Raw genomic sequence first — 26854 nt, forward strand, 5'->3', positions numbered from 1 at the left:
GCTGCTGCTCTCATGTATCATTGTTGCTATCATGCTGCTGCCCTCGTGTTCCTGCTCTCGTGTATTTACCTCATTCATCGTTTTAACCTTGATTAATGCTACATGCTGTACTATATAATGTTCACAATAAATGTCTTGTCATTGGAATCATGGGTGAGATTGCGAGTCCTCATCATATGGTGTGAGTTTTGATCATACGGCATAAATCACCAGCCGATCTTATCATGTAATTATCATGCAGGCTCCGTCAACGGTAAGATAGCCATCAATATTATAATATCATCCCTGATCTGACCATTTCACCGTCTGATTTTGGTCTGATTTCCCATATGTTAAAAACGGACTTTACGCTCCACTCGTGCTGGAGATTCGAAATATCATTAAGGTACGGTGTCAGTTATAACGGATTCTACTACTGCTCATGTACTTATATTCGGTCCGCCCATTTAGTGATGGATGCCGTATCCTATGCGATCAATTGATCTATCCAAAAGATGTAGCCAAGTGCGAGCGCGGTGAGAGATTCAAAGTCTACATGAGAGGTAATCAAGCTAGTAGAGAAGACGCTGAGGCAATCCATGTCACCCACGTAGGCAATGCAACCGATCACGCGAATTGAACTGGGGCCCGCGACGTGGCGCTTGTATGATGTTTTTACGGAGACAAGTGATAGGCGACGATCCAAAGACCCTACTCAAGGCATCTGAAGAGTGCTGAAGCTGACCACAAACTTCCTTTCACAGCGCACAAGTGTTAAGTTGAGAGAGATAATGAGATTGAATTGCAGAGTAGTAGATGAAATGCGTAAATGATGAAACAAACAAAATAGAAATACATAATTTAATAGATCTAACACCAGTCTAATATCCACACACGGCCCTCAGAAACCCACTAATCTAGACGAGGAACTCAGCGAAGTAGCTCTCAAGGCTGGAGACCTTCTCGAGGGGAACGGCAGTGCCGACCCAGGTGTCGGGGCGTACGACAACGACGGCACCGTCCTCGTGGCTGACACCGTACAGCGCATGCGCGTCGGCGCCGAAGATGCCAACGGGGAGCTGGTCGTCGTAGACAACCTGCGCCTTCTGTGAGAAGAAGGGCAGCTGGTGGATGCGCTCCTCGGCGAGCTTGGGCGTACCGCGGACGACGAGGACGATCTTGAAAAGATCCGACTTCATGTACTGTGCGTAGAACGACTTGCTCGACGCGAGGTACTGCTCGACGGCCTGCAGCTTCGGCACGACGGCGCCCGTAAGGTTGCTCGCGAAGACGACGAGGTTGAACTGGTCGAGGCGGCCGAAGGCGTCGTACAGACGGGCGGAGCGGTCGCGGGAGAGGGCGACGCGCGGGTCGGGGGCGCGGTAGCCGGCGCGGGCGCTGGAGATGGCGGGGTCGACCTTCTTGTTGATGGCGTTCTCGCGGTAGTCGACGTCGAGACCGATGAGGAAGCGGCCATTCTCCTGCGCGAACTGGCGGAAGAAGGCGACGTGGATATCTTCACCCTCCTCGGCCTTGACGACGTTATCATCGAGCTTGGAGCTTTCAGTGCCGTCAATGTTCTCGAAGGTGCAGTTGCCGACGAAGCGGAGGTAGCGTGCGGAGGTAGCGACGGCGCGGAGGGCGTTCTCGCGGCGCTCGACGTCGTAGGTCTTGAGGAGGGAAGGCTTGGCAATGCCGCGGGAGAGGAGAGCGAGTTTCCAAGCAAGGTTGTGGGCATCCATGATACCAGTGTTCATGCCGAAGGCGCCCTTAGCACTGTGCACGTGGCACGAGTCACCAGCAAGGAAGATGCGGTCCTTGTACTCGAAGGTGCTCGCGACACGCTCGTTGACTGTGAGGATGATGAGAATCGGAATAGTGGACAAATGCATTGCAGACTTACTGGTCAAGATCGCGTACCAGTCGACAGGGCTGGCGTACTTGAGGTAGTAAGGGGCAAAGATCTTGTTCAGCTGCGCAAGAACCTCCTCGGGGCCCCACTTGGAGTGGTCGAACTCCTGGCCAGGCTCGGGCCAGAGCTGGGCGTACAGACGGACCATGTCACGCTCACGGGGAATAATCAAGCAACCACCGTGCTCGGAGCTGAGGACAGTGCTAAAGAAGACGTTAGCCACGTGGTTGATTATCCGTCAATGACGATACATACCCGAAAGTCCAGCGGTGAGGGAAGTCAGTCTCGAACACCGCGTCAACGATACCCCAGTGCAGATCCGTCTTGATGCCGTTGAACTCGATAGGAAGCGACTTGCGGATGATGCTGTGAGCACCGTCGCTGCCGACAAGGTAGCGAGCCTTGACGGTCTCCTTCTCGCCGGTGGCCTCGTTGATAATCTCAGCAGTGATGGGGTGGGTGACGGCGGGGTCAGCAGACTCGTCAAACTTGTAGGACGTCATCGTGCAGGGACGCTCGACGAGGATGTCGTGGCGTACGAGATCACTGCATTGTAGCGGTTAGCATTCCGTAAAGTCCTCGGAATGAAGCCGAGGGTGACATACCGAATGAGGGCGTGCTCCATCTCCGTCTGGGTGACATCGTGCAGACCTTGCCAGCGGCATTCACGGGGGTCCGACTGGTGGGACTCGGCAAAGATCTGCTTCTTGCCATCTTTGTAGACAACGGTGTGCTCGATACGGGGGCCGAGAGCGAACACCTCCTCACCCAGGCCAATCTGGGCGAGGACCTCCATCGTACGGGGCTGAAGCGAGTCGGCACGGCCGACAACGAGGGGGTGAGGAGACTTGTCGAGGATGCGGAGAGTGACACCCTGACGAGCGAGGGAGGCGGCGGTGGTAAGACCAACGGGTCCAGCTAGGAACCATGCTTAGTTCGCGACAAAGAAGTGAAAGAAAAGAAGCTCACCGCCGATGATCAACACATCAATCTCAGAGCGCTTTTGGTAGTCAGCTACCACAGGCTTCTCGCAGTTCGTGCCATTGAGGAGGTTGGGGTAGGTGACAATGGGGTTCACGCCCTGAGTGTTAGGCAGGGACTTGTTAACGCTGCAAAAAGTGCCGGTTAGATGTTACCAAGGTTTACCCGACTGCATTCAACTCACTGATCAAGGGTGTAGGGAGCAGCGTAATCGTCGGCAGAGAATCCTGAGGTGGCCATTGCTGTTATGTTTGGATGGGGAGAGTGGAGAAGTTCTAAGGGATCTGGGGAGGCTTGAGAGGCCGAGAGAGGAGTGTTGAAGCTGATGTCCTCATCCCGAAGTTTGTCGCGCCTGTTTTATATCAACGTTAGACTTGACCGCAAAACACGACTTGACGGCGGCGCCGACGCTGAAGAATCCCAGTGAGACCTTGGGAACCCCCAAGCAGCAATGCTCTCCAAGGGGCAATTACCCGATGTGTGAGGTACGGCCGTTTCCGGATGCGGTCTGGCCAACAATCCACCCCGGAGGAAACGGGATCACGGCGGAGAGATGGGCTGAGAGAGGAAACATCCTTGATACGAAAGTGCTAGAAGCGATGCCCGCGTCTATTGCGTTCAATTGAGTGCGCTGGGAATCCCAGGGACAGGCCGCATCTGGACTCGATACAATGATGACCCCCTCCTGCCTGTGCGAGCTAGACGTAGCTCATTACGATCACGTCCGCAAGGATGGGGGGCTGTCAGCGTCCGATAACCATATGGGCGAGAAGGTCCGGAGGAAAGGCGCGATTGTTCTCCGTGTCGAACAGCCTACCGCGGACGTAACCTTCACGTGGCTTATCACCGCTTTAGGCAAGCCATAAAGTTAGGGGCGTCGCGCCGCACAACCACTCCCACCAGGTCCCAGTGAGAACCCCCGCAGTGCAACTCAGGGCCAGCTTGGCAAACCTTCACCTATTTTCCGTATTCTGATCGCACAGAGTTTGATCGTTGTTTTGCTGAACAATATTGCAGCGTGACTACCCGACTTCTAGCCCCATACCTGTCGGATGAATCTTATCATCGTCGTCAATCCTCCTTCGGGAACATAGAGAGGTTAATCTCTCTGTGGAGGCTCAAGGGCAAACACAGCGTCCCCGATATATGTAAGCGTAGCGGCGCTTGAGTAAGTTGCCATTTTCCAGGTCCATGTTAACAGGCACACGGACTTCAAAGTACGCCCAGGTGGGGCGAGTGGGACCGGCGGCTCAATAAAGTGACTGTCCCGATGATGAAGGACCATACGGAATTTGTAATCCAGTTGCGCATTGCGTGCGCTAGGGACCCGATAACGCGCGCAGCTGTCCTCGCCGTAGATCACAAATTGCCTTCAATGAAGGGCAACCGCACCCAGCGTTATCGAGCTTTCCTGCGGGTGTACGCTGCCAGTCTCAAACGTCCGCGGATCGGATTAATATTGATTACTTCGCTGTGATAGAGTGTGTTGATATCATCCTCGTCGAGTGTATGGTACCGGCCGCTTCAAGACAAAGAAGAGTTCGCGCACGATCGTCGACAGATGGTAGCGGCAAATGAAGCTAAAGCACCGCGCATCAAACGCCTGCATCCAAACGCCTGCATCAATGACTCGAGTGACGTCAGTAGTTGATTTCTTTGCTGGAGAATCGCTGTAGCTATAGAAATCAAGCATAGCTCAAGTCAGGCTCCATCTTTACTTGGGACTGACAGTTCATCTCGGTTAGGCGTAATCAGGGTAATCAGGATGTCCCTGTATGCATTTGATTGAAATCTGTAGTATTCGCCGGCAATACTAACTATCACTGAACTACGGGAAAGAAGAAAGACGATGCAGAATAATGATATCATACTGGTACAGCTAAAGCCGGTGTCTAATGAATACATCGCGCGCGGGGTGCGGGGTGATTAGAATGCTAGGAAGTTAAACGTGAATGTAGCGGTGTAGCGGGGACCGTCCTGATGATGGTAACGATCCGATGATAACGAAAGAAAAGTGTGTATGTCGTCTGTCTCTATGCTGCTCAGCCATAACAAGTCTAATAATGAATGCCTGATAGGAAATGAACCATGATCAACGATGGTGGAATAGCGAAGTGCGCAGATGATGACCCACTTGCTGTGGCGAAGGTCTCAAGTTGAACTACGCTTGACCAGGTCACGCGCGTCGGATCCGTCGGAGAGGCGACATCAGACGCTTTTGAGAGGCCGAGGTCCATCGCCATGCGCATGGCCATCTTTCGAGCTTGGGGTCAGCCGACGGCGATCAGGCAGGCAGAAGGTTTGGGCTCACCTGGCTGTAGGTTCGGAAATCAGACACCCGTCCATGCCGATGCTCGGCCCAGGACAGCAATAAGAGGGCGTAAAGCGTATCCGGGGCGGGCTTGCTCATAATTACGGAGAAGATGTTCTGAGAAGAGTAAAAGAAGCCGTTTGGTCAGATTAAGCGGAACGTTGTGTCGGTGATGGCTATGTTTACCTTTGCGCGTTCGAGGTACTGCTGGGCGATGCCGTCCAGGCCCCGATTGATCAGGTCGGGCAGATCACAATACCTATTCATAGTGTTCGAGAACTCAGTTGAGCATGACGCGAATAAGATCTGGGGTTGCTACATACCGAACAGCAAGTGCAGCGAGGCAGTTGCACAGCAGCGGGGGAAGCTCGCCTAGATTATACCGGTCCAGGGTATTCTGATAGGTCATGAAAGGATATTGCGAGCCCATCTTCTGCAGGAAGACGCCAATGAAATAGGGCATCAACGACTTGTGTGGAAATCGGGGCTGTTCGGGGTCGAACAGAAGAACGCGTCCAGATTGATCGGGAGCAGTGAATGATGGCGAGAGCTGCTGATCGAGGCCGAAGGATAGCCAGTCCGCTGAGAAGTCAGGCAAAGGCGTGCCTGGCGTCGGAGGTGAACAGCTGTGTGCATGGCGTGAGCAGAAGCGTTCTTATGATCAGGAACAACATACCCTTCCAAGGAGAACCCAGAGCCTGGCATGCTGCTCAGCAGAGAGTGATACATGAGGTCGCCTTGAAACCCGACGCGCTTCAGGAAACGTGGAGTATCCTGAGAGAATTTGACACATACCTGAGACAGGTTGCAAGCTATCGCTTGATGTAGCTGGTGATGACAACTGCGCGGGTGTTTGGGATAACCGTGGGGATGGCGAGCTCGATGAGGGAGTCGACGTGGACGACGCGCGTGAGCGAGAAGCTCCGACTTCATGGGTAGGGGATTGGCGTCTCGATCCCGTACGCTTCTTGACGCCACCCCCACTGACGCCAGCGTAGAAGCGTTCCCGGTCCCCGTAATGGCACGAGATTTCGGCTTGCTCGCAGGCCTCGCACTTCGAATCCGAAATTTGGACACACTTAATCTTCCTGCTTCGACTGGGACATGGTTAGGCCGAGGTTTCGGGAAAAGGAGAGGGCTTCGAAGTCGGTCACTCACCAGTTATCACAGGACGTAACCAGTCTCGGGCGACGCTTCTGGCGGTTGGAAGAGTTGGGAGAGACAATGACGAACTGCATGGTGAAAGACTCAGGTTGAGCTGAGAGCAGTAACTGTGGTCGCGCACGAGGCGGGAAGTGAAAAAAGCTGAATATAAGTAAGCATATATGCGGCAACGGTAATAGAAGGCCAGTCTTGGCCGGATGTTGCAGTGTCAGAACGCCTGGCTCGGATGCATAGACTGAGGTTGCAGCCGATGAAGGGACGTGACGGGCGGTTCCCACTGGAGCGGCCGCATTCCGACCCTCCGCCGTTTCCATGTTGCTCAGGGGGTCTTTCCGCATATGAGGACTACAATGGATTAACAGCGCAGCTGTGCTGCCCCCGATCTGTCGATCCAAATGCGTATATGTTATCTTGAGTCAGCCGGAGAGCGAGTTACGCGGGAAACCAATGTCATCGAGCGCTGACGGGTTATCGGGAGGGACCAGACGTGTCGACCAATCGCACGCCAGCTTAGCATTTTGATGCAGAAGTTGTGAAGGATCTACTATGCCCATCTAGGAGGGAGAACTCGCCGATGAGAGGTTCCGATGGAAGACTGAGCGTCGCACGTGTCGATGGATGGATGTCCAAGTGTGCACACACCATGATGAGTGGAAGACGAGCAGAACGAAAGACGTTGACGCGTGACGACCACCAGCCACCGCGAGTGGGTCTTTCGGCTAAATCCGGAGCAAGGTCGCGGAAGCATTTCGACATATCAAGACTAGCGCGTTCCTACGCCACAACGAACTCCGTGGTAGATGAAAAGAACGGCGTAGCAGGACAAAATCTTTGGATTCATGAATATTTCTGATGCAGAGGATTAGGCTTTGGTGGGTCAACCGGTAACGAGGTCATTAACTGGATGAAGTATTAACTTTCTTTACTTACCAGAAAACGTTAGACACCTGACAAGCCCACTGGTACAGTATGTACGCAATCGTGCATTGAACGCTGATCATGCGCAACTATTTTGCGTTCTTCAGCAACGCTTCCGAGAACGAACACTAACCTGAAAATGAAAGTATATTCACAGCTGACCCTGTTTGTGAGAACACAGTTGGCAGCTTCATCCAGATCAGTATTATTCATCAGTGACACATTAAGGCGTGCGGGGTACCGTGCCTCTCACTGTATGAATGTATACTTATGCTGCCTCCAACAACACAACAATTCGTCAATCTGGTCCAGGCACTCGCTAATAACAATACCAATAGCTTGATAGTAAACGCGACGATTGGCAACTTCAAGTCTCCGTCTGACACAGCGCGCAGTCTCGGCTAGAACCACTGGCATAAGGCACCGTAGAACAGCGTAGAACCCGCCTTTGCTCACGATGAGGGCGGGTAGATAAGTGATTGAGCCTTCGGCTCGCAATGCTGGATATGGATAGGACCAACAAAGTAATGGTTACGAGTGGGGAAAGACGTCATCGTTCAGTATGGGACTCATAGGTTACAGTAAACAGTTACGGCTCGCCGATACGAAGTTAATGTTCACTCACAAGTCACTCCGTCACAATAATACGTCAAAGACTGGGATCCGAAGACGAGATAGAAGAGCTTGCACTGTCTCTGCTGTTCACAAACACTGTCTTTGGCTTATCTTTCTTATCTTTCGACAAGTGACGTGACCCTATGCTCGTGCTGGTATCATCGATCTAGATTGAATCAGAGTAGCACAGGTAATACATGCAAAGACGGAGATCTCTAATGATGCGTTCCCATATCCTCAAGGAAATGAATCTCGCTGTCCGCTTTTATCGTCCACGATCCCTTGGAGGTCAGCGCTGAAAATGACGTCTTTCCATTCTTCCCGTTTCCAGTCCGTTCCCACAGTACAATGTGCCGCCGGAGTACGAGTTGCTCCCCTACGCGAGATTGGTTGGGAACGGCTTTCCAGTGGCAACCCCCTCCCCGCGGATCACACCCACGATGATAGAGGGCGTTCTGACAGGATCGCCGAGCTGCTTGCCGTTCGCGGCTGCGCGCGCGCCCGAATTACTGGAACCGATTCTTAAAATAACAACACGAGAAGTCTTAAACAAGAAGAGACGCTTTGCGTTGCTCGCCGAGCATCCGACTCGCAGTCCTCAGTCCTATTTTTGTGCGGACCCTTGTGGACCCCGGTGTCCAGAATGCAGGACGTTTGAGCGGGTACTTCCTGGCTCATTAAAGACGATGCTGCCGCTGCTAGCATAGCCTGGAGTCGCGATCCCGCCGTGCAAGAGTTCCGATACACCTGTGCTCGTTGTTAGGTCACATTCGTCATGGATAGGCATTCCATGAGGCAGAATACTACGCACCCTGGAATGCATATCTGGTAGCTGCATACATCGGGAAGTTGAGGCGCTCACTGGGCAATAATAAAACACACTCAGTGCGATGTGAATGGGCGTCAATCTTTGAATACGCAACGCAAACCACCGACGGGGCCCATGAACGCAATCATATCCGTCATCCAATCTCGCACGTAGGGTATGCATAACCGAGTGACGTTCAGGGCACGGAAGGCATTGGTTCTTCAAGAATAAATCAATGAGCAGCCACTCCTCCTTTCATCAGAACAAGTGATGTGTACACACTTGAACTGATCATATGGGTCTTCGGGCCTGTGGTCGAGTGGGCGTCAGGAACATGTCCAAAGCAAGTTTGATTGAACATACGTTGCTTCCCCAACGGCACTGACCGAGATGAATCCTAAACATACACTCGATCATGGCTGTTCCGAGGGTTGAAACCGTCGCGGCAGCCGTACCTGCGCTGTTGACGAGGACATCGACCTTTCCGTAGGTCGCGGTGGCAGCTTTGGCGGCCCGATACAGATCGGCCAAGGGAATTATCACATCGGGGTCGACATTCTCAGCGCCCTTCTGCCTCCTGCTGCTTGAGCGGAACCAATCTCAAGGCCGAGCGCGATGTGACATCACCAAGTCGCCGCCGCGCAATGGCGCCTCAAACGCGGGCTGCTTGCCATAGCCCAACTATAGCCAGGCCTGAGTATGTGAGCCAAGGTTAGCAACAGTGGGTGAAATGTGTGACAAAATGGGAAATCCCTGACTCACGTATCTGCTCCCAGCCACTACTACGTGCCCACTGCCAGACCACCTGACCATCGAAGTTGCAATGGAAGTTGGAGCGGACCCGGATACGCAGCATTTAATTTAGCGATTTCCCACGCCACCGCGAACTCAAGATGAATACACTGGAAACAATTCATGGTAATGAGCGCGAATTACTTTGAAATTACTATGAAAATTAAGTTGAATGGATTTTGATAATTAATCGCCTGTTACCATGAATTGATCCACAACAGGTGTAAGTGCAGTATGCTTTCTTCTCGGTAATAATCGACTAATCATCAAAACCCATTCACCTTTATTTTTACAATAATTTCAAGGTAATTCATGCCCATTATCGTGAATTGTTTCCAGTGATATGTTACAGCAATATTGTTACAGTGCACGTGTCGCTCAGGAGTACAGCTTCCAAAATCAAACTATTTCCCGTATAGTTAACCTTCTTACTGTTATTCGTTTGGTTCTGTTTGGCTTTCGCGTTGGACTGGAGGGCCGCTTGATCCACCCGCTTTGAATGCTCCTATGCGTAACACTGAGGCCCCTCACGATGAATTGATGTGTAATAAAACAGTAGGCCACTTAGAAAGCTTTCTTGGCGTCTTATTCACTTTACAGTCTCCTGTGCTATACCGCTGCTGCGCATGCCTGCTTTTCGTCAGCAGACCCCGACTTCAAGTCATCTAGGCCCTCCTTTGGTTTACTGTTAAATGACACTACCCCTTGATTGATGTTTGCCAGCCGTCCTAATCCGGCTCTGCATTTAATCTGTCGAAAGCTCCTTTCCTAATCCTAAGACAAGAACCCTCTGTACGTGTACGTGAAGCCCCTGGGGTTTCCTGTATAAAAGGAGGCCTGTCCCCGCATTACATCGCCATCCGCTGGTCTCCTCCTGCATCTACCCCTACTCCTCATAATAACGTCTGTGCGCCGTTCTCCCCATCAGCATGTGTATAATGTAGTTTGTAGCCAATGTTGAGCGCTGAATTAGTGTCAAATATTGTCCAGCCGCCGTGCCTCCCCCAACCATTATGCTTCGTGTCTACCCTGTCAATTTTGTCGCTGTTAACTGCTATTTACGATTCTTTCAGTACATATTCCCTATGTTATACCGTATGAAATGCGCCTCTGCGCACTATTTTCCTGTGTTGGTATGTCCAATAATATCGCATACACATTTACGCAAATCAATAAGCTGGTTGCGAGCAGAGGTGTGTTTTTATTAACACCTGAGCCATATTGGTGAAGCTAGTGTGCCTTGGTTCTGACGTGTTGTCAGCTCGTGTGCCTTTGACTCCGATAAGCCATCACACACACTTGACTTGCGCTGAAAGGGTTTGAAAAAAAGAGCAATCCCAATTTCCGATAAGCTTGAAACGCCGTATGTAGTATATACCCTAAAAGCATGTAAGACGTCCAACAAAAATAATGTTGATTAAATCGTTTGAAAAGCTGGCATGTAATCTTATAGTTGTGTCCAGCTTGACCATTGACAGATCTCCCCATTCACAATTAAGGAGTACCTTTCTGAACACGTATAAGTTTTGGCTTGCGTTCTGGATTTCACACGCACTTGCCCGCTGTCATCATCAACACAAGCTTCTTTACGAACAAACTTTTACAGATTGTTAGTTACTCCTTGACCTGGAACCGTTGCGCTTCCTGTGTCCTTGCGTAACTAGATATTGATGTACTAAAATAACGAGTTCCCTACCCCTTGCCGTCTAAATGCCGGAGAGCAGCGGAGGCGTGTCTTGTAATCGCTGCATGTTATGCACGGCAGAATTCCGAACGCTAGTAGTTGGCTCTCAAGTGGTACACCTTTCTCTGCTTATAAAGTCGAACATCGAGGATGGGCGAACCTCTCCCTGCTCAGCTGTACTTCATTCACATATTCATCCACCTAGACATCTTTAGTCATGCCGAAGTCACTCCTCGCCAAAGACGCTGACCTCTCTTACCCTCTGAAGGAGTTCCAGCCTCTTCTCAAAGGGCTCCCGGAGTTCGACGTCTCCGTCCACCCCAATGAAGGCGTTCGCCCACTTGCTGGCGCCGTCTTCAAGGCACCGGACATCCGGATATCGCGACCGTAGAGCAGACCTTCGTCGATGGCATCCGTGTCATCGTGGTCAAGCCTGCCAAAGCCACTGGAAAGACCCCTGCTGTCCTCTGGATCCAGGGTGGCGGATTCATTATCAGCACTCCTGAGTCCGCATGCCCATCAACATGTGAGTTGTCTTCTCCCAACGGATCTTGGACAGATCTACAAGTAAACGCTCATCGATTATTCAAGCCATTTTGCGAAGGCCGGTTTCGCCACCGTGCTTCTCGAGTACGGCCTCGCCCCTGAGAACCCCTGGCCCACTCCACACAACCAGGTGTACCGCATCTAGTGTTGCCGCGGTTCGAGAAACAAGCTCAAATCGACCCCTGGAAGCACCCTCTCCTGCCACAATACTGACCAACTAAATGTTAATCTTCGCGGTTTTTAGCCTCTACACAGCGGCGAGGTGTGTTATCTGGATTGATAATGAGTCCAAGTCCAAGTTTCATCGGCTTGGTTCCAGCCAGTTCACCAAATACGGCAACACTAACCGCATCTGGCAATGGCTTACCAGCACAGAGGGTCTCTCCTTCGTCAACGCCGACCCCGAGCGCCTCGTGTTCTCCGGAACGTCCTGTGGTGCTATCCTCGCTGAGGTCGCCATTATTCGGCACAAGCAGGAGAACCCCACGCCGGGCATCCAGCCGCGCCTCGTTCTCCTCGACAACCCCATCCTCGACAACCGCCCCGGGCTCTACCCGTCCATGGACCAGGAGCATCCGCTCTCGCCCTCGCCCTTCTGTACCGCGAAGAAAAACACAGACGCGCTCTACTGGCTCAACGCGCCCTCAAACTGGGAAGGATTCCCCGCGTACGCGTCCGAGGAGCAGCTCCGGGGTCTGCCGCCGCACCACATAGCGATCGCGGAGATCGGCTGCTTCCGCGACGAGGCGGTTGTATTCGCGCAGCGGCTCATGAAGCTCGGCGTGCGCATGGACATGCGCCTCTACGTCGCCACGACGCACACGTACTCGGCCATGTTTGAGACCCCCGCGTCGCACAGCACGCGTGAGGACTATGTACAAATCTGCAAGCTCGCGTTCCGGGAGCTGTGAAGTAAAACACTGAGTCCGCCTTCCCTTTGGTCCGACCGACATTAGGATGTACTTGTACCTTTTTTGGGCATTGCTATGTACTGAATGAGCTTTATGAAATAGTATCAGATATCAATGTATTGACATTCTCCTTCCTCCTACGTACTAGTGTTTCATGAGTCTTCTGCCATGCGACGAGATCCAAGAAGCCCATGTTTGGACGTTTACGAGTAAGGTGGAGGGAGATAGAGCGAACAGTTATCAGAGCTTCTCGGTGGTACAGAAAACCATGAATTACGACCGATCACGTCGCTCATGAGCATGTTCCGCCGTGTCAACGTCAAACACATTGGCACCTGAGATCGGTCAATCAGATAGCAGGAAGCACCGGTGCCTCTTTACTTGAGTGCACCGCATGGATTTCGACAGCTCGCTCTTTTGCTCGCGAAAAGATCGAATTAAATCAGCATTGTAGAAAATCAAGAATCACTCTACACATACGTCAGGATTTTCAGATTCACACCCAGTTCACGCCCAGATAAAATAAAATAGAACAGAATATAAGACCAACGATCCATAACCCATGTTTTGAGTGTCAACGTGTTGGCTAGCTCAACGTTGGAACAGAGTCATTGATCTTGAGCGCCACGTTCATTCATTCCAGCTGCGAGGTGCGGCCTCGTTACTGAGATAAATCGATGATTCTGCTGGCACTAGGGGTAGTTGAGCGGACCGGCAACGGGTTAGTGCCGCTGGGTAAGCGGCGGACTCGCTGACGGGTTTTTGACGGATGTTTGTGCCAAAGTGATAATCATCCTGCTGTCAGAAAAAAATACTTCCATTACGCTGAGATACAACGATCTGCGACGTTCACGGTGAACAAAAGAAGGTTTTGCCGGCCGGTTAGAAAAAACACGAACCGAGCTTAATGGGGCCCGACTGTTACCCTTCGAATGATAGTCGATTGTGAGCAAACGAATATTTTTATTATGTCTAACTGTATTCACCTTGAGCTCTGCTAGGCGCTCGGCACCTTTGCCTTCCGCGAGATGCGCGCTTAGGTACCTGTCATACTTCATGCAATATCCCGAGTCTGAACGCGGCCGCAAAAAGGCGGGAAATTCATCCTCGGTTCTCAAAGTCATCTTGCTTACCGGCAACGCGTGTCTAGCTGCGGGAGGGCTCTCGAGTGTCAGAACAGAGGCGTTCAGGTGATCATAAAATATTTATAATGTACTTATTATTGACGGGATACATGGCTAGCATACTACGCGACTGTACAGTGGGACCGGTGTGCGCGTGCCGGCATTGCATGGAAGTGGTATCATGTGTGTGTGTGTGTGCGGATCTGTATGGTACACTTGATGAATCGTAAAGGCATCGCTCCCCTGGTGCGAAGAGAGCTTTTCGTGAGATAAGCTAGTAAAGGCCGCGCGTCATCCATCACTGGCCGGCGCTTAGCTCATTGACAGTGGCATCGAAGCAAGTGACGCAAGGCCACCAGACGGGCCTAGGTCCATGCTGAGCTGTTCCATGATAAGGTCCTCGTTGTGCAGCCAGGCCTCGCCCTGAGAGAACATGGTGCGGTCTGGGAAGACCTCGACGGTGGCACATGCGACGCCGTCCGTCTCGAGCTTGTATATCCGCTGCAGCTCCTCCTTGCCGTTGACGTGAGACGTGCTGATGTTGAGCAGCGAGAAGGCCGGGACGCGCCGGAGCATCTGGAACATCTGCCCCAGGGGATATTTTTCGTCGAGGATCAGGCGCTCTGGCTCGGGCGCGGTGATGGTGACAGTAGACGTTGCCGTGCAGACGGTACGGAGTCCGCAGGTGAGGCGCACTTGGCGCATCTGAGTGATAGGGAACTCTGGCGAGGCGGGCTGCGTGCGAGGAGACGTGTTGGCGTAGATAATTTCACAGCCAATGGGCTGGCCAAAAAAGCAACTGGAAAATCGGAAACGATATGATGAGTTTTGTGAAACGACAGTGACATCGGGAGAGCTTGCCTTAGTAGACGCTGCAGATCGCCTCGGTTGGCGAGTACAACGCGTTCGAGACCAGACTTGTCTCTAAAGGCCTGCAGCTGTGGGGGCTAGAAGATCAGCAGGGGAACTTCGACGAACACATGAAATGGGCATACCTGAGCGCTTGCATTGATAGCGAGGAATGTCTCATTGCCGTTTGCCATTGCAGTGATGTGAAGTTGGTTGTGAAGAGTCGGATGAGGAGGCTGAGGTGCTGGAGTAGTTGGTAGAAGTTGTAGGACGAACCAAGGGCGAACATGGCTTTTTACATAGTGCTACAGGGGACATGGATGTGCCGAGTACATACGGGCAAGCAGTGCGTCATTGGTCATAGTTATTCCAGCGTTCCAGAACCAGGAGATTAGATCCCCGCACCGAGGGTTCTCGTGGCCAAATGTAGGGACGAAGTTGCTCCGTTCGTTGTATGACCGCGCGAGATGTCGCCAACGCCTATCTGATGTGCGAGTCAACGTGACATGCCGAGACTGACATATTGCTGACGCGAATGTTGTTTAGCGGGCCCTTCGACAGGATAATCGCTGGAGGTCGTCAGCAAAGCATAAGGGCCCGGTTCGCTAAAGGTAGGAGTTTGGCTGTCGGGTGCCTAATCTTGGTCGGTAACAGTGCGGCCGCACCCTCGTTCGGGTTCGACTTAAACCCATCGCCGTGACGTTATAGCCCTTGGCTCAAACCCACCTGAACGGCCGCTTGATACAATGCCGCACCGGTCATTGCTTCGCGAGCTACTTTGACGCGAGATCAGTCCCATCTGGATCGGTAGACTGCGAGTGCGGAGCCCACTCACAGACACGTCAGCCAATCCCCCTCGAGTGTTCTGTATATGGCCATCCGACCTATCCGGGTTGCTAGGAACCGGGAGAGCTTTGTGCATTGGTAGTTGTGATAGATGTGGCAGATGCTAAGCGATTACTGTGTCGATCCCCCGCTCTGGCCCTGACGGAGTCGAGGTCGAACGACCAGCAGAATTAGGCAGTTTGGTCGAAGGAAATAGGCGCCCAAAGCTCCCCTTTCTGTCACTCACGTGATGGTTCCGGTTAAGTCCGAACCCGGTTGGGGAGTGCGTCGCGTCAGGGCAACACTTCCACTACTTACAGTCTTACCCCCGATGCATATGCGGTCTCTGATAGCGCCGACCGAGATGAGCGGAATTTGACGCCGAGCTCAGTTGACACCGGGCCCAGAAAGAACGGACGATCACGACGTCACTTCGACACCGGCGAGAGAGTCTGAGGTGCGCGCCTTTCAACCGTTTTTCATCATGGGAATAAAAGTCTCATACATACACGCTTTTGTTTGTTTTCTAGGTGGATATGATTGGGCAAGACTGACGGATAAAACCCGGGTACGCACGCCCTGGGGAACTTGTGTAAATATAGAGGCAACCAGGATTTTCAACCTCACCTACTCCTTTTGGTCTTTTCCGCCGAAGGAGTTATCTTAGCCTAGGCAGATCTTTCGGAAGGAAGATAGTCGCTCCGGTCCCTGAGCATCCGACGATGAGAGCCTGGCCACTCAGAGAGAGGCAACGTACTTTCTTTGTCGACCGACACAAGTCCTCTTGGAGGAGATTCCCCAATATGCTCTTCGGTCCGCTGGCACTGGGAAGCTGAAATAAGAAACGGCCTCCGACGCTATGCATTACGCGTTTCTACTTAATGCTTTGGATCCTTGTAAGGTTGGCCCAGCTCTCTCCGCCTTCTCGAGATCATCCAGGCAACTCCTTTACACTCTCCTCTTCCACACTTTGAACCATCAACATGCTCGTCAAGGATTCCTTTGGTGCCGGAACGACCAATGTGTCGGTAAGCAGTAATCTTTTGGTTACTTAAGTACAGCTCGAACTAAAACTATACATCCAATAGATCAACTGCGACGATGAAATCTCCGGTCTAGAGAGGATTATGCTTGCTGCCAGAGGCGACCTTCAGAGGCTCCTCAGGTGGGAACTCCATTCTTCTACGCTACCATTTCGCCCCAGTCGCTCACCTCGTTCTATCTGGGTTAGCTGCTTCTTGGCCCAGCCCATCACTGTTATCCCTATATACACTCAGGCGTCGCCCCGAGTCCAGCCCGCGTCGCTACAGACGCCTATCACCCAGGAACGTGAAGTGCACCTCATGGTCGATTCAAAGCTGGCCTGCATTGCAACTTCCACCGTGACCATCACCACCCCTTTCGTGGAGGGTCTCGTGCTCGACCGCAAATTCGCCATTGGGCAGACGTTCGCGGAGCTGGGCAGGAAGCCGACGTTCAACCTCTTGTCGGTGAGCACCAATGTCGTCAACGGCATGCGCGAGCTTCGCCGCACATACACCCTCGAGACCGAGGGCTACTTCTGCAACATCACCGAGGTCTTCCCCGACCGCCGCATGTTCGAGTTCGGGGAAGCATGGCTTCAGATCAAGGACGCCAAGACTGTCGTCGTACCTGCTGCAACTGAGCCCGAGCCGACGCCTGCTGCCGCAGATGAGGAGTCCACAGACGAAGAGACCTCGGAGCCGAAGAAGGTCGATCGGTTCTTCAAGCACACGCCCCATTCAATCGTAGACACGCCCACCCTGAACGCAGTGCTCGACAAGCAAGCGGCCAACCCTGCCGTCGCGGACCACGCATTCGCTGCTTATCCCGCCATTCCCGCCGACCCGGTCGCGCCCATCTCATACACCGAGGTCACGTATCGGGCTTTTGCCAAGATGGTCGACTACCAGGCCTCGGTTCTCTCCGCCCGGCTGAAGGATACGGTGCTTGCATGCAAGGATGGGTGCGACGCGTCAGAGGCACCCACGGTTGCGTTACTTTTCGAGAGCGGGTTCCATCTTGCCGTTTTGGTGATGGCGACGATGAAGCTTAATGCGACGGCGTTCCTGCTGGCGCCTGCGGTGCGTCATTTCTATTCCGTTTCCCTTCTTCAACTTTGTGCCGCCGGAGTCTTTCAATATACTGATCTGCTGTCATTGGCAATTACCCCAAACAGAACTCTGAAGCCGCCGTTGCGCATTTGCTCAAGTCGTGCAAGGTTACCGCTGTGTTGCACGCCCCCGACCATGCCGAGAAGGTCGCTGCCGCGGCAGCGTTGATGAATATCCCTTCGTTCGCAGTTGAAGTGGCAAATTGCGTCAAGCCTGCGCCTGCAGAGCACTCCCTCGATGCGAGAGAGCTCTTGCATCCTACGCACCCCGCGATTCCTATCATCGTCCACAGCTCCGGGTCCACGGAGTTCCCCAAGCCTGGTGCGTATCTTGAGGTTGAGCCATGAAACTAGTGTGCTGAAACAGGGGCGGACGCAGTGCGCTGGTCGAACGAGAGCTTCCTCAGCAACAGCCAAGTTATGCTCACGGACGGTGGTTGGTCGGCCTTTGCCAACCCAGGAAACAGGTTCCTGTGCCTTGGTCCTCTGTGCGTAACGCTTCTTCCTCTTATCTACTCCTTATCATTGTTCCGCTCTATATGCGAGATGAAAGTTTGCTGACACGATGCTCTTGCTATCTTCGTTATTGTTAGATTCCACACGCTCGGATTGACCATTGGGCTGGGTGGCGCGATCTGCGAGGGGAGCACGATTGTGTTCCCCCTGACGCGCTCGTGGCCCGTCTCGACAGCCGACCTCATTCGCTCGCTGCGCCTCGCTAATGTCAAGACGTGCGTCATCGTGCCGCTCATGCTCGAGCAGGTCACGGAGGCGCTCGAGAATGAGAAGACGGAGAACCCATTCGACTGTCTCGCCAGCCTCGACCTTCTCATCGGTGAGTCGCGTTCATCACGACGCATTCTCCTTGGTTGTCGCTAACAGGTGAGTAATGGTCACAGTGGGTGGTGCACATTGCCCGGACAAGCTCGCGCGCAACCTCGTTTCGCGCGGCGTGAACCTCAAGAACATCTACGGCTCGTCCGAGACGGGCCACCTCATGGTCGGCGACCACACGCGGTCCGCTCATGACGACTTCGACTCGTGGTACTCAGTCCGCCCGTTCCCGCACACGAGCATGGTGTTCAAACCCGTCGAGTCGAGCGACGGTACCACCGAAAACAGCAACTATTATCAGGTACACCTCTCGGGGGACGACGTGCGCATGGCACCTGGCGTGCTCAAGCCCGGCGAGGAGACGTGGAACACGGGCGACGTCGTACAGGAGTGCCCGCCCGGCTCGGGGTGGTATAAGCTGATGTATCGGGACGATGATATTCTCGTGCATGTTAGCGGTGAGTGCCTTCCGGTGTTTGCGCAGCTGGATGACATGGGGCTTACGCGGTATGATCATCAACAGGTGAGAAGACGAACCCGGTACCGATGGAGACGTTCTGCCGCGAGACGCGCCTCATCCAGTGCATTGCCATCTTCGGGCACCAACAACGTGTCACGTCGGCGATCGTGCAGCTGAACAAGGCGAAAGCACTTGAGCTCACCGAGGAGGAGCGCGTCGAGGCTGTGCACAAGCTCATTCGGGAGGCGAACCAGGATGCGCCGAGCCACTCGAGGCTGCTTGAGGATATGGTTATGATTCTGCCCCTGGACTATCCCAAGGAGATTCCTCGTACCAACAAGGGTACGTCGTCTTCAGCGACTTCACGTATATTCTATCATTGACATTATGCATCGTATCAGGCAACTGCATCCGCAAGAAAGCTCTCGTCATCTTTCAAGATGAGATCGACGCGCTCTACCGCAACTTCGAGGACGACGGCGCTTCTACCGACTCGGAGCCGGAATCCTCCTCTTCAACTCTGGCAGCTTCCGATGCCGAGATCGCGAGCAAGGTTCGCACCGTGATTGCCAAGACGGCCTCTGCCCTCCCCGCATCGTTCGACCCCGCCAAAAGCCTGTTCGAGCTTGGGCTTGACTCTGTCACCGCGATGGCGCTACGCAAGGCGCTTTCCAAGGCGTTCGACATCAAGCTCTCCTCGCAGTTCGTCTACCAGAACGCGTCTCTTGACGCGCTGAGCACCGCTATCTACGCGATCGTCGCATCGCGCTCCGTTACCCCCTCCGGTGGCAAGCCCGTCTCCACAGCACCTGCCGTGGTTGCACCTGCGGGCCCCAGCCGTGGAGAGACGCTGGCGTCGCTGATCCAACGCCAGATCGAGCACGTGCGCATCGCTGCGCCTGCTGTGCTCGCGAGCCGCAACACGCCGCAAGAGCCCGCGCAGGCGGGCGAGGTCGTCGCTGTGGTCGGCGCCGGTGGCTCACTGGGCATCTGGCAGGTCAAGGCGCTCCTCGACCGCGCCGATGTGCGTCGTGTGGTGTGTATGCTCCGCGCGAAGGACGTCGGTGCCGCATGGGACAAGGTCGAGGCTGCATTTGAGAAGGCCGAGCTTGGTGGTCTTGCGGGGCAGTGCAAGGCGTGGAAGGAGGCACAGCTGGCGAGTCGGGGTCCGGCGGTCAAGACTGCGCAGCCACTCGTAGTCCTGCCGTTTGATCTTGCGAACCCCTACCTCGCTCAGGAAGAGTATCTGGCGCTTGCTACGGACCTGACGGCTATCATCCACACGGCGTGGAAAATGGACTTCAACCAGGTCGTTGGCGAGTTCGAGCGGGATTGCTTGAGCGGTACGTTTACTCGTCAGAGGACTATATAGAAACGTTCTCATTTCTTGGACAGGCACTACTCAGCTTCTGCTCCTGTCTTCGTTCATGAAGCCCAAGCAGTTCTTCTTTGTCTCGAGCATTGGAGTAGTGATGGAATCGAAGGAGTCGCCTGCACCCGAGACTTTGCCGCCATGGACGAAGGACCAGTACATCCCTGCCTCCCAGCACGGGTACAGCGAGTCCAAGTTTGTCTGCGAGTACGTGATCGAGGCGGCCTCCAAGCTTCTCAACATCTCCTGCTCCATGGCTCGTATTGGACAGATCTCGGGTGACACCCAGTCTGGCGTCTGGAAGGTACGTGCCCCTCTCTTGCTTTCATTTCGCCGTGACTGACGCAACTGCGACAATCAACAGACGGCAGAGATGAACCCAAGCATCATTGCAGGCAGCGCCCGGATCGGCAAGTTCCCCTCCGCCCCGCAATGCCCGCTCGACTGGACGCCCGTCGACTATGTCGCGTTCTCGACGGTCGACCTCACCCTCCAGCAGCGCCCCCTCGGCTCGTCATCGGTGTTCCACATCTCAAACCCGCACGCGGCGACGTATGACGACATGGCGCGCTGCCTGCGCTCGACGGGCATCGCCCTCGAGTCGGTGCCACTGCAGGAGTGGTGGAATGCGATCCTCGCAGACGAGGGCAACCCGTGCCTCCAGATGGAGGGATACATCGAGGAATCGTTCGTCAAGGCACAAACGGAACTCGTCGCCAAGGGCGAGAAGGCGTTGATACTCGAGATCAGCAAGACGCTTGAGAGTGCGCCGAGCTCGTTGGGCAAGTGCCCGCCGTTGGACGAGGGCCTGTGGAGCAAGTACGTGTCGTATTGGCGGGAGGTCGGGTTTATCGCGAAGTCGAACTAAGTCGGCCCGATTGGGTGACTCAACTTGATTTGTTCTTGTCATCGCATCGCATCGCATTTATTTTTATTTTATCTATTTTCACTGGGAAGTCTTGCATGCGACATAGGACGGTTCACTTTCAATCTTCATTTATCCCATGTCTATCAATCATACCAGATCAATGTCACTATATAACAATGTACTAATAGTAGAGCGTCACCACCACGTACTATATATAACGGCAGGGCCTCGCTCGCGTGCAGCAAGGCCCGGGCTCTCATCGAGGACGGTGTGATGGTGGGTATACGCAAATATTAGCAGCGACGCATTGGCTGGATTTCGAACAATGTAAAGTGGTGGAAGTTTGGCTCCTAGCCTGAGGCTAAACTCCGACACCGACGCTGGGTCATGATCTCGGCATTCCGCCTGGAGGATTTCGTACGGTTCGATATAAAGGGACAAGCAGCGCAGCCTACTTAATGCTTGAAGCTTGAAGCTTGAATGGTAACCCTCGGACATACGCGTGACCTCTGATACTTGAGCACTGAGCGTTCGAGATGATAACAAATCTACTCTGTTATATCCGAGGCGTGAGGACCATGGTACCTCTTAAAAAGACCATAAAACAAGTCATAAAGCATACATTAGAGTGACTAGACTGATTTTCTGCATTATTGCCGTTCCATGTACTGGAAGATCCGTACATCCGCTTTGAGCTTGGGTACACTGCGGCGACCTATGGGATATTGAAAATATTCATCCCACCACTAGTAGCGGAAGCACGAGGTGTTTCAAGCGGAGATTAAAGCTCTACAGAACGATACCGGACCCAGCTTGTCACATATAAGCATTTGAGGAAGTTATTTGTCGGAGATCGAATGAGTTATCCACCGGCATGTCACGTGCGACTTGACCTAAGTTTTGGCGCGGATAACAACAGGTTACAGCTGTTTCAAGACCCCGTTCAAGAACCTCTACGGTTGGAGTGGCCATTATCACCTACGGGGAAAGCATTACCCAGCTATCTACGGCTACTTCATCACCTCGTTCTGCTATGATAACACTGCACGGTCAGCAGTGGGCGGCTGGTAACTTGGAAGGTGTTCAGGTCCCCTTCAACAACCCAGAACCATTTCGCCACGATAGCCCACGGGCAACCGTCATGATTGGTACGCAAAGTGTAGATAATTGCTCATAAGTCCTTTGGCTAATACGCTAGCCTTATTTACTCCGATAGCTCTTTGCAAAGCGGTTACGCTTGCTGGGTACGTGATGTGCTTGAAACGGTTGCGATGTTGAGCTGTCCGACTCGGAGTTATCCATTCCCATCGGCTGTTCTAGTGACTAAAGGTACTAGGCACGGTAGCTTCAGTCCAGTGCGTATTGTTATTCATGAAACAAGTTGAACGGGGTAATTCGACAGCCACTCAAATTTTCCTCGATATTTCGTCAGCAGCGCGTTCCAGTGTGCGGACCGCCCCCCAATGTGTGGACCGCCCCCGCAGTTACATTCGCCGACGGGCACAGGCGGTCTAGTTGGCGATTACAAGGTCAAGGTCAAGCGCCTATGACGCCTATGGGGTGTGTATTTAAGCGTGCCCGTCCTAGTACGAAGGCCTAAAGTCATCGTATATCGTCTGATAGCTCACATAAGACATGGTAAGCAGCTACCAAGACTCGTCAAGGCACGCTTCTTCGTGGTCTTGACATATTTCAACTTCTAGGTCCAAAACACTCACCCTACTCGGCCTGATCCCGACTGTGTCTATCACAGTTTCTCTGGCTTCGGGCCCAGGAACGCCATGTTGTTCAAGGGCGTTGTTTTGAATTTTCTGGCGGAACGCGAGACACTGAGGAAGCTCGGGATGCACATGAAGTTCGATGTCTTCGAGATGCAGTCCGAGGTCAACGCCAGCTCAGGCAACGCCTTCCAGGTCGACTGCGATGCAACGATAAACACAGGAATACCTGGTCGCGTCCCATCTCAGGCAACCACGTTGGATAGGGTTCCCTCAGAATATCAGCACATTGTCGCTGCCGCTGGTGATTTGGCAAGTTTTGCCACTCAGGAATTAGCGCCTGCTGCGGATAAGCACCGTGACGAGCTTCGCAAGCGCAATCCCGCCGCGTATGCACTCTTTATTCAGTCACTCCGTGAAGACAATTCCATTGATGTCTCCTTGCCTTGCACTACCCGTGGTACCGTCGGCAAGATCCATCGCGATTCCATCAAAAAGGTACTTGACTTCGTGGTGAAGGAGGTTCCTGAGATACAGATCGAGTTCCACTATGAGCACACCGTTGTTGATGCCGATTTCACTCTCCCTACTAAGCCCAAACTACTTGTCTGCAGAAACGGCGACCGAGAGGCAAAACTCTACTCATTCGACTTCGTGCACCTCGCCAATGGTACCACCTGGAAGGTTCCTGTTTCGGAGTCGGTTGCTCCGAAGGCTTTCTCTGAGACGCCCAGCCTCGAGTCTATCGGCCGGTTCCTTTCGCAGCAAGGGCTTCTTGACGAGCATCGCCTTCTCAGACCTAATACCAAGCTGAGAATGGGTATCACCGGCATGTCCTTATCAGCCTATGATCCCGTCGCCATCATCCTCCAGTACACGAAGATGATCTATACTACTGATCGTGGCTACGAGATAGACGAGGACGTGGCCAGCCAGTACCAGGGTCTGCTCACTTTCATCAGCCGCTCGAAGGGTAAAGTTGCTCCCCCTCGTCACCGCTTCACTCGTGCATGGCCTGGCAAAAAGGTTCCCGACAACCAGTCGTTCATGGACACATATCAGGCGCACGCCATGTTCCTGCAGAAGAACTTTGATTGGCTCTCTTTCGCCCGCGAGCTTCTCTACCAGGGTGTCTCATACGAGATCAGTACCACCCCTTCGCAGATCAGCTGGAACCGCACGATACGACCAAGGAGCGTATGAGCGACTACCACCGCCAGACTCTTCAACACAGGGCGGGTGAGACCACCGAAATCGGTCTTGTCCGTGCCGGCTATCACGCACTTCTCGAAGGGTTCGGCTTCGAGAAAAACCCCGAAAACGCTCACCGGAAGCTCCTTGCCATCGCTCCTCTCACTCGTGAGGGTCGTGAGGGCATGCTGATGCGTCGTTCTGCGGCATCGGATATCACCAACCTTGACGTCGTGAAGGCTAAGTCGAATAGCAAGTTCTTCCGCAATTGGACGGAATTGCAGATGATCTTCGCGTCCTCGCCGGTTGCTGTACACGATATGATAGCGCACCTCTTTGCTCTCGGTGTCGCCACCCACGCTAAGGGCGACTTTGACAACGTCATCTACGAAGAAAACGGGGATCATGTTGCTCTCGAGGACCACCGCTTCCATGCGATCTTTGCTCCGAAGACCCTCACGAACAGTGCCGATGTCCTCTTCCAGGCCATCAAGAACAAGCCCGAGGTCAAAACCGCCTCTGGTGTGCCGGAATACGCCAAGGGCAGATTCCTCCAAACTACCAGCGGAACCCTTATTCACGCTTTCGATGTCGGCATGGGTGGCCACGGTGTCACCGATGAGATCGAGCACGATGACGGCACAACCTCCACTTCAACACTTGGCATGCAGTGGGCAGACACCACCGACCTCACCTCTGGCGCAAGCTGGGCCGCTACCGCCTCGCGTATGCTCGTCCTTCTCAGCGCGATGAAGGCTAGCGGTCGCGACTCACCCGCCGAGCACCTCATGGCCCTCTACAACAACTCGCTCCCGACCGCTGCCGCGTTCTACGACGAAGTCGCTTCCTTCGAGCAGGCCTGGACCGAGCTCGCCGAGAAGAAATCCTTCCTCGACACGTGCGAGCACTTCGCCAAGGACGCGGACGATTACCACGACTGGGCTAGGCATGCCTTCGACCGCGACTCTAGGAAGAAATGTCTCTCCGAGCTCGCTAAACGAAACGAGAATGTGTACGCATTCAACTTCGCGCGTCGCAAGGAGATAGGATGCTACAATCCTGTCAGTAGGGACGAATTCTTGAAGCGCTTTGTGGACTTCACGCCAGCAGAGCTCGACAGGTGCTGGGACGCGTTCTTCTCGCGGCAGTGAGGGGAGTACACTTGTCATCGCCGCAAACAGATGTTACTATACAGACTGGGTCGTTTTCTCCATCCGATCACGTCCTTCTTACGTTTGTCGGACTGAGGTATGAATTTGAATACATTGACGCTTGTTCGACTCCAAGCAAGCAATCCATGAAGTTCTGTAAAATACGTGCCTTACGCACGTTGGCCTCGTGAAAACGAACGACGTGGCTTTCTTTTGTTCTCCCTTCTGCTGGTCCTCGCTCTCATTGAGATCATAAAAAGTGTTCTATGGGGTACTCTTTCCGTGACTTCAGATACGATCTGCTGAGGTCACTGGCGTTTATAATTCAGGTTCGCACATAATTTTCGGCCGAAGTCATTGACCCCGTGGTCAGGTGCCTAAAGGGAGAAAATGGGTGTGAGATTTCTTTCCGATAAGGTGCGCGACCGTTACATGACAATCGATACGAGAAGCTACATAAAGAGGTTCGGCTGGATGAGCAGGATAGAATCTCTTCTGGCCGGCTCGATGGAGTCGCGCCTGCTTTCCGCCGTGACCGTCAAACTTACTCGGGCGAAAATGGGGAAACTAGTCCCTACGGCTTGTCTAGACGTGGGCTCCGTCATCTTGTAACCGAGTTGCTGTGCTCATGCAATCAGCGCTAGCCATGTCGCCGTGAAGGCAAGTACGTACGATCACGTCTCCGGTCTTGAGCGCCATCTCATCGCCCGGGTTCTCAAGCACATATGCCTCGATGCCCTTGGGCATTGTCTCCGCGTAGTATTTCATTGCCGTGAATAACTCTTCACTGTGATGGGGTACACCGCGAAACACGATGTTACCCCTGTGGTTGTCCAAGTTCCTGAGCATGACCTAGTACGAAACTTCTCGTCACATATTTCAGCGCGATCGGAGAGACGATGCTCACCTGGCTCCTCACTGGGTCGAATACCAGCTCTGCATGTCTGGGATACACCGACCGGCTCCCAGCCTCTTTATCAACGGCAAGGCTAGGAAATAGCCCGTTGTTGGGTTCGCAGGTGGGCGCATCGCCAGACGGAGTAGGTCCGCTGGCCCTGCCCAGGATGGCTCTCCAGTCCTCGCTTGCCGCAAGGTCGATTTGCTTCGGTGGAAACGTCGCCTGAGATCCCTTAAGCTGTTCGAGCGAAACGATCGCGACGGCGTTGGCGGGCATGTCAGTGGGGTTGTACAGGGAGGGAAGAGAACGGTGCATGGCGAGGTGTGAGAGGTAGAGAGGAGGGCAGACGAAGGACAGACGAAGGTGAGCTTCATTTTTTTAGCCGCTTTTAAGAGGGCAGGAACACGCGGTGGGCAGGGTCGAGCAGAAACCAACAAGGACTTACAAGCCGGGATAATACAGTTCACGGTCTTCCATATCATGATCCAAGGCCGTTCAAGGTGCGTGTCTGTCAAAACCAAGAAAAGAAGCATCCGACTTTGGAATAATAGTGCTCGCGAGACGCAGACGACCGGCTGGACGAAGGTTCTTGAGAAAGCCGAGTGGCATGCCGTCGCCTCCATTGTCTGCGCCGATGTTTCGGTGAGGGAGCGACATAAGCGTCGACGGGCGATGGGCGGCTAACAGCTGCGGGCCTTGCCGCACTGGCTTCTCTGTGGGCGCTCACTCCCATGGAGCGCCGATGCCGATGTTCTCGCCCTGGCGCTAGAACGTTTTGGGGATGAATAGAAGGGATATCGTATGATGTG

The 26854-nt window shown here is 53.5% G+C and overlaps 8 protein-coding genes across 8 annotated transcripts; 4 read left to right on the forward strand and 4 right to left on the reverse strand.

Annotated features, from left to right (window-relative positions):
- Nucleotides 1-762: 762 nt before the first annotated feature.
- CONPUDRAFT_83128 (uncharacterized protein) lies at nucleotides 763-3186 on the reverse strand. The gene is made up of 6 exons (XM_007772017.1): nucleotides 3057-3186; nucleotides 2861-3000; nucleotides 2497-2809; nucleotides 2147-2437; nucleotides 1883-2094; nucleotides 763-1831 (listed from the first exon to the last, which is right to left on the reverse strand). The coding sequence occupies exons 1-6, from the start codon at nucleotides 3110-3112 to the stop codon at nucleotides 897-899; spliced, it is 1947 nt and encodes a 648-aa protein (XP_007770207.1). The 5' UTR covers nucleotides 3113-3186; the 3' UTR covers nucleotides 763-896.
- A 1606-nt stretch (nucleotides 3187-4792) lies between these two features.
- Nucleotides 4793-6468, reverse strand: CONPUDRAFT_83130 (uncharacterized protein). The gene is made up of 7 exons (XM_007772018.1): nucleotides 6342-6468; nucleotides 5979-6280; nucleotides 5860-5920; nucleotides 5507-5809; nucleotides 5370-5442; nucleotides 5184-5300; nucleotides 4793-5127 (listed from the first exon to the last, which is right to left on the reverse strand). The coding sequence occupies exons 1-7, from the start codon at nucleotides 6419-6421 to the stop codon at nucleotides 4930-4932; spliced, it is 1134 nt and encodes a 377-aa protein (XP_007770208.1). The 5' UTR covers nucleotides 6422-6468; the 3' UTR covers nucleotides 4793-4929.
- A 1571-nt stretch (nucleotides 6469-8039) lies between these two features.
- On the forward strand, nucleotides 8040-8605 carry CONPUDRAFT_138051 (uncharacterized protein). The gene has a single exon (XM_007772019.1). The coding sequence runs from the start codon at nucleotides 8321-8323 to the stop codon at nucleotides 8585-8587; it is 267 nt and encodes an 88-aa protein (XP_007770209.1). The 5' UTR covers nucleotides 8040-8320; the 3' UTR covers nucleotides 8588-8605.
- A 2776-nt stretch (nucleotides 8606-11381) lies between these two features.
- On the forward strand, nucleotides 11382-12621 carry CONPUDRAFT_166561 (alpha beta-hydrolase; the record flags this gene model as incomplete). Its single annotated transcript, XM_007772020.1, has 5 exons — nucleotides 11382-11495; nucleotides 11561-11670; nucleotides 11756-11840; nucleotides 11955-11972; nucleotides 12034-12621. The coding sequence occupies 5 exons, from the start codon at nucleotides 11382-11384 to the stop codon at nucleotides 12619-12621; spliced, it is 915 nt and encodes a 304-aa protein (XP_007770210.1).
- Nucleotides 12622-13810: 1189 nt separating this feature from the next.
- On the reverse strand, nucleotides 13811-15382 carry CONPUDRAFT_126327 (uncharacterized protein). The gene is made up of 3 exons (XM_007772021.1): nucleotides 14741-15382; nucleotides 14607-14692; nucleotides 13811-14544 (listed from the first exon to the last, which is right to left on the reverse strand). The coding sequence occupies exons 1-3, from the start codon at nucleotides 14786-14788 to the stop codon at nucleotides 14058-14060; spliced, it is 621 nt and encodes a 206-aa protein (XP_007770211.1). The 5' UTR covers nucleotides 14789-15382; the 3' UTR covers nucleotides 13811-14057.
- A 976-nt stretch (nucleotides 15383-16358) lies between these two features.
- CONPUDRAFT_166563 (acetyl-CoA synthetase-like protein) lies at nucleotides 16359-21284 on the forward strand. Its single transcript, XM_007772022.1, has 11 exons — nucleotides 16359-16447; nucleotides 16508-16584; nucleotides 16651-17524; nucleotides 17620-17875; nucleotides 17933-18041; nucleotides 18147-18388; nucleotides 18453-18845; nucleotides 18911-19189; nucleotides 19249-20190; nucleotides 20243-20523; nucleotides 20584-21284. Exons 1-11 carry the CDS (start codon nucleotides 16403-16405, stop codon nucleotides 21085-21087), a joined length of 4002 nt encoding a protein of 1333 aa, XP_007770212.1. The 5' UTR covers nucleotides 16359-16402; the 3' UTR covers nucleotides 21088-21284.
- Nucleotides 21285-22034: 750 nt separating this feature from the next.
- CONPUDRAFT_166564 (uncharacterized protein) lies at nucleotides 22035-23934 on the forward strand (the record flags this gene model as incomplete). Its single annotated transcript, XM_007772023.1, has 5 exons — nucleotides 22035-22235; nucleotides 22304-22442; nucleotides 22523-22647; nucleotides 22711-22725; nucleotides 22791-23934. Coding segments are annotated over exons 4-5 (1146 nt in total), but the record flags the coding sequence as incomplete, so codon positions are not given.
- Nucleotides 23935-25567: 1633 nt separating this feature from the next.
- CONPUDRAFT_138053 (uncharacterized protein) lies at nucleotides 25568-26371 on the reverse strand. The gene is made up of 2 exons (XM_007772024.1): nucleotides 25820-26371; nucleotides 25568-25767 (listed from the first exon to the last, which is right to left on the reverse strand). Exon 1 carries the CDS (start codon nucleotides 26358-26360, stop codon nucleotides 25965-25967), a length of 396 nt encoding a protein of 131 aa, XP_007770214.1. The 5' UTR covers nucleotides 26361-26371; the 3' UTR covers nucleotides 25568-25767; nucleotides 25820-25964.
- Nucleotides 26372-26854: the final 483 nt, after the last annotated feature.

Source organism: Coniophora puteana (assembly GCF_000271625.1).
Source record: "Coniophora puteana RWD-64-598 SS2 unplaced genomic scaffold CONPUscaffold_8, whole genome shotgun sequence".
In the NCBI taxonomy this organism is placed as follows: domain Eukaryota; kingdom Fungi; phylum Basidiomycota; class Agaricomycetes; order Boletales; family Coniophoraceae; genus Coniophora; species Coniophora puteana.

What these genes read in the sequence shown, in the direction of transcription:
- CONPUDRAFT_126327 (XM_007772021.1), bottom strand. Translation starts at nt 14,788, where the DNA reads ATGGCAAACGGCAATGAGACATTCCTCGCTATCAATGCAAGCGCTCAG. An exon ending in CTATCAATGCAAGCGCTCAG is followed by an intron (nt 14,693 to 14,740) that starts GTATGCCCATTT and finishes CTGATCTTCTAG; the next exon opens with CCCCCACAGCTGCAGGCCTT. An exon ending in GATCTGCAGCGTCTACTAAG is followed by an intron (nt 14,545 to 14,606) that starts GCAAGCTCTCCC and finishes CCGATTTTCCAG; the next exon opens with TTGCTTTTTTGGCCAGCCCA.
- CONPUDRAFT_83130 (XM_007772018.1), bottom strand. Translation starts at nt 6,421, where the DNA reads ATGCAGTTCGTCATTGTCTCTCCCAACTCTTCCAACCGCCAGAAGCGT. An exon ending in CTCGCTGCACTTGCTGTTCG is followed by an intron (nt 5,443 to 5,506) that starts GTATGTAGCAAC and finishes CACTATGAATAG; the next exon opens with GTATTGTGATCTGCCCGACC. An exon ending in AGTACCTCGAACGCGCAAAG is followed by an intron (nt 5,301 to 5,369) that starts GTAAACATAGCC and finishes TACTCTTCTCAG; the next exon opens with AACATCTTCTCCGTAATTAT.
- CONPUDRAFT_138051 (XM_007772019.1), top strand. Translation starts at nt 8,321, where the DNA reads ATGATAGAGGGCGTTCTGACAGGATCGCCGAGCTGCTTGCCGTTCGCG.
- CONPUDRAFT_138053 (XM_007772024.1), bottom strand. Translation starts at nt 26,360, where the DNA reads ATGCACCGTTCTCTTCCCTCCCTGTACAACCCCACTGACATGCCCGCC.
- CONPUDRAFT_166563 (XM_007772022.1), top strand. Translation starts at nt 16,403, where the DNA reads ATGCTCGTCAAGGATTCCTTTGGTGCCGGAACGACCAATGTGTCG. An exon ending in CGTTCCTGCTGGCGCCTGCG is followed by an intron (nt 17,525 to 17,619) that starts GTGCGTCATTTC and finishes TACCCCAAACAG; the next exon opens with AACTCTGAAGCCGCCGTTGC. An exon ending in TATTCTCGTGCATGTTAGCG is followed by an intron (nt 18,846 to 18,910) that starts GTGAGTGCCTTC and finishes GATCATCAACAG; the next exon opens with GTGAGAAGACGAACCCGGTA.
- CONPUDRAFT_83128 (XM_007772017.1), bottom strand. Translation starts at nt 3,112, where the DNA reads ATGGCCACCTCAGGATTCTCTGCCGACGATTACGCTGCTCCCTACACC. An exon ending in TGATGTGTTGATCATCGGCG is followed by an intron (nt 2,810 to 2,860) that starts GTGAGCTTCTTT and finishes CATGGTTCCTAG; the next exon opens with CTGGACCCGTTGGTCTTACC. An exon ending in ATGGAGCACGCCCTCATTCG is followed by an intron (nt 2,438 to 2,496) that starts GTATGTCACCCT and finishes GCTACAATGCAG; the next exon opens with TGATCTCGTACGCCACGACA.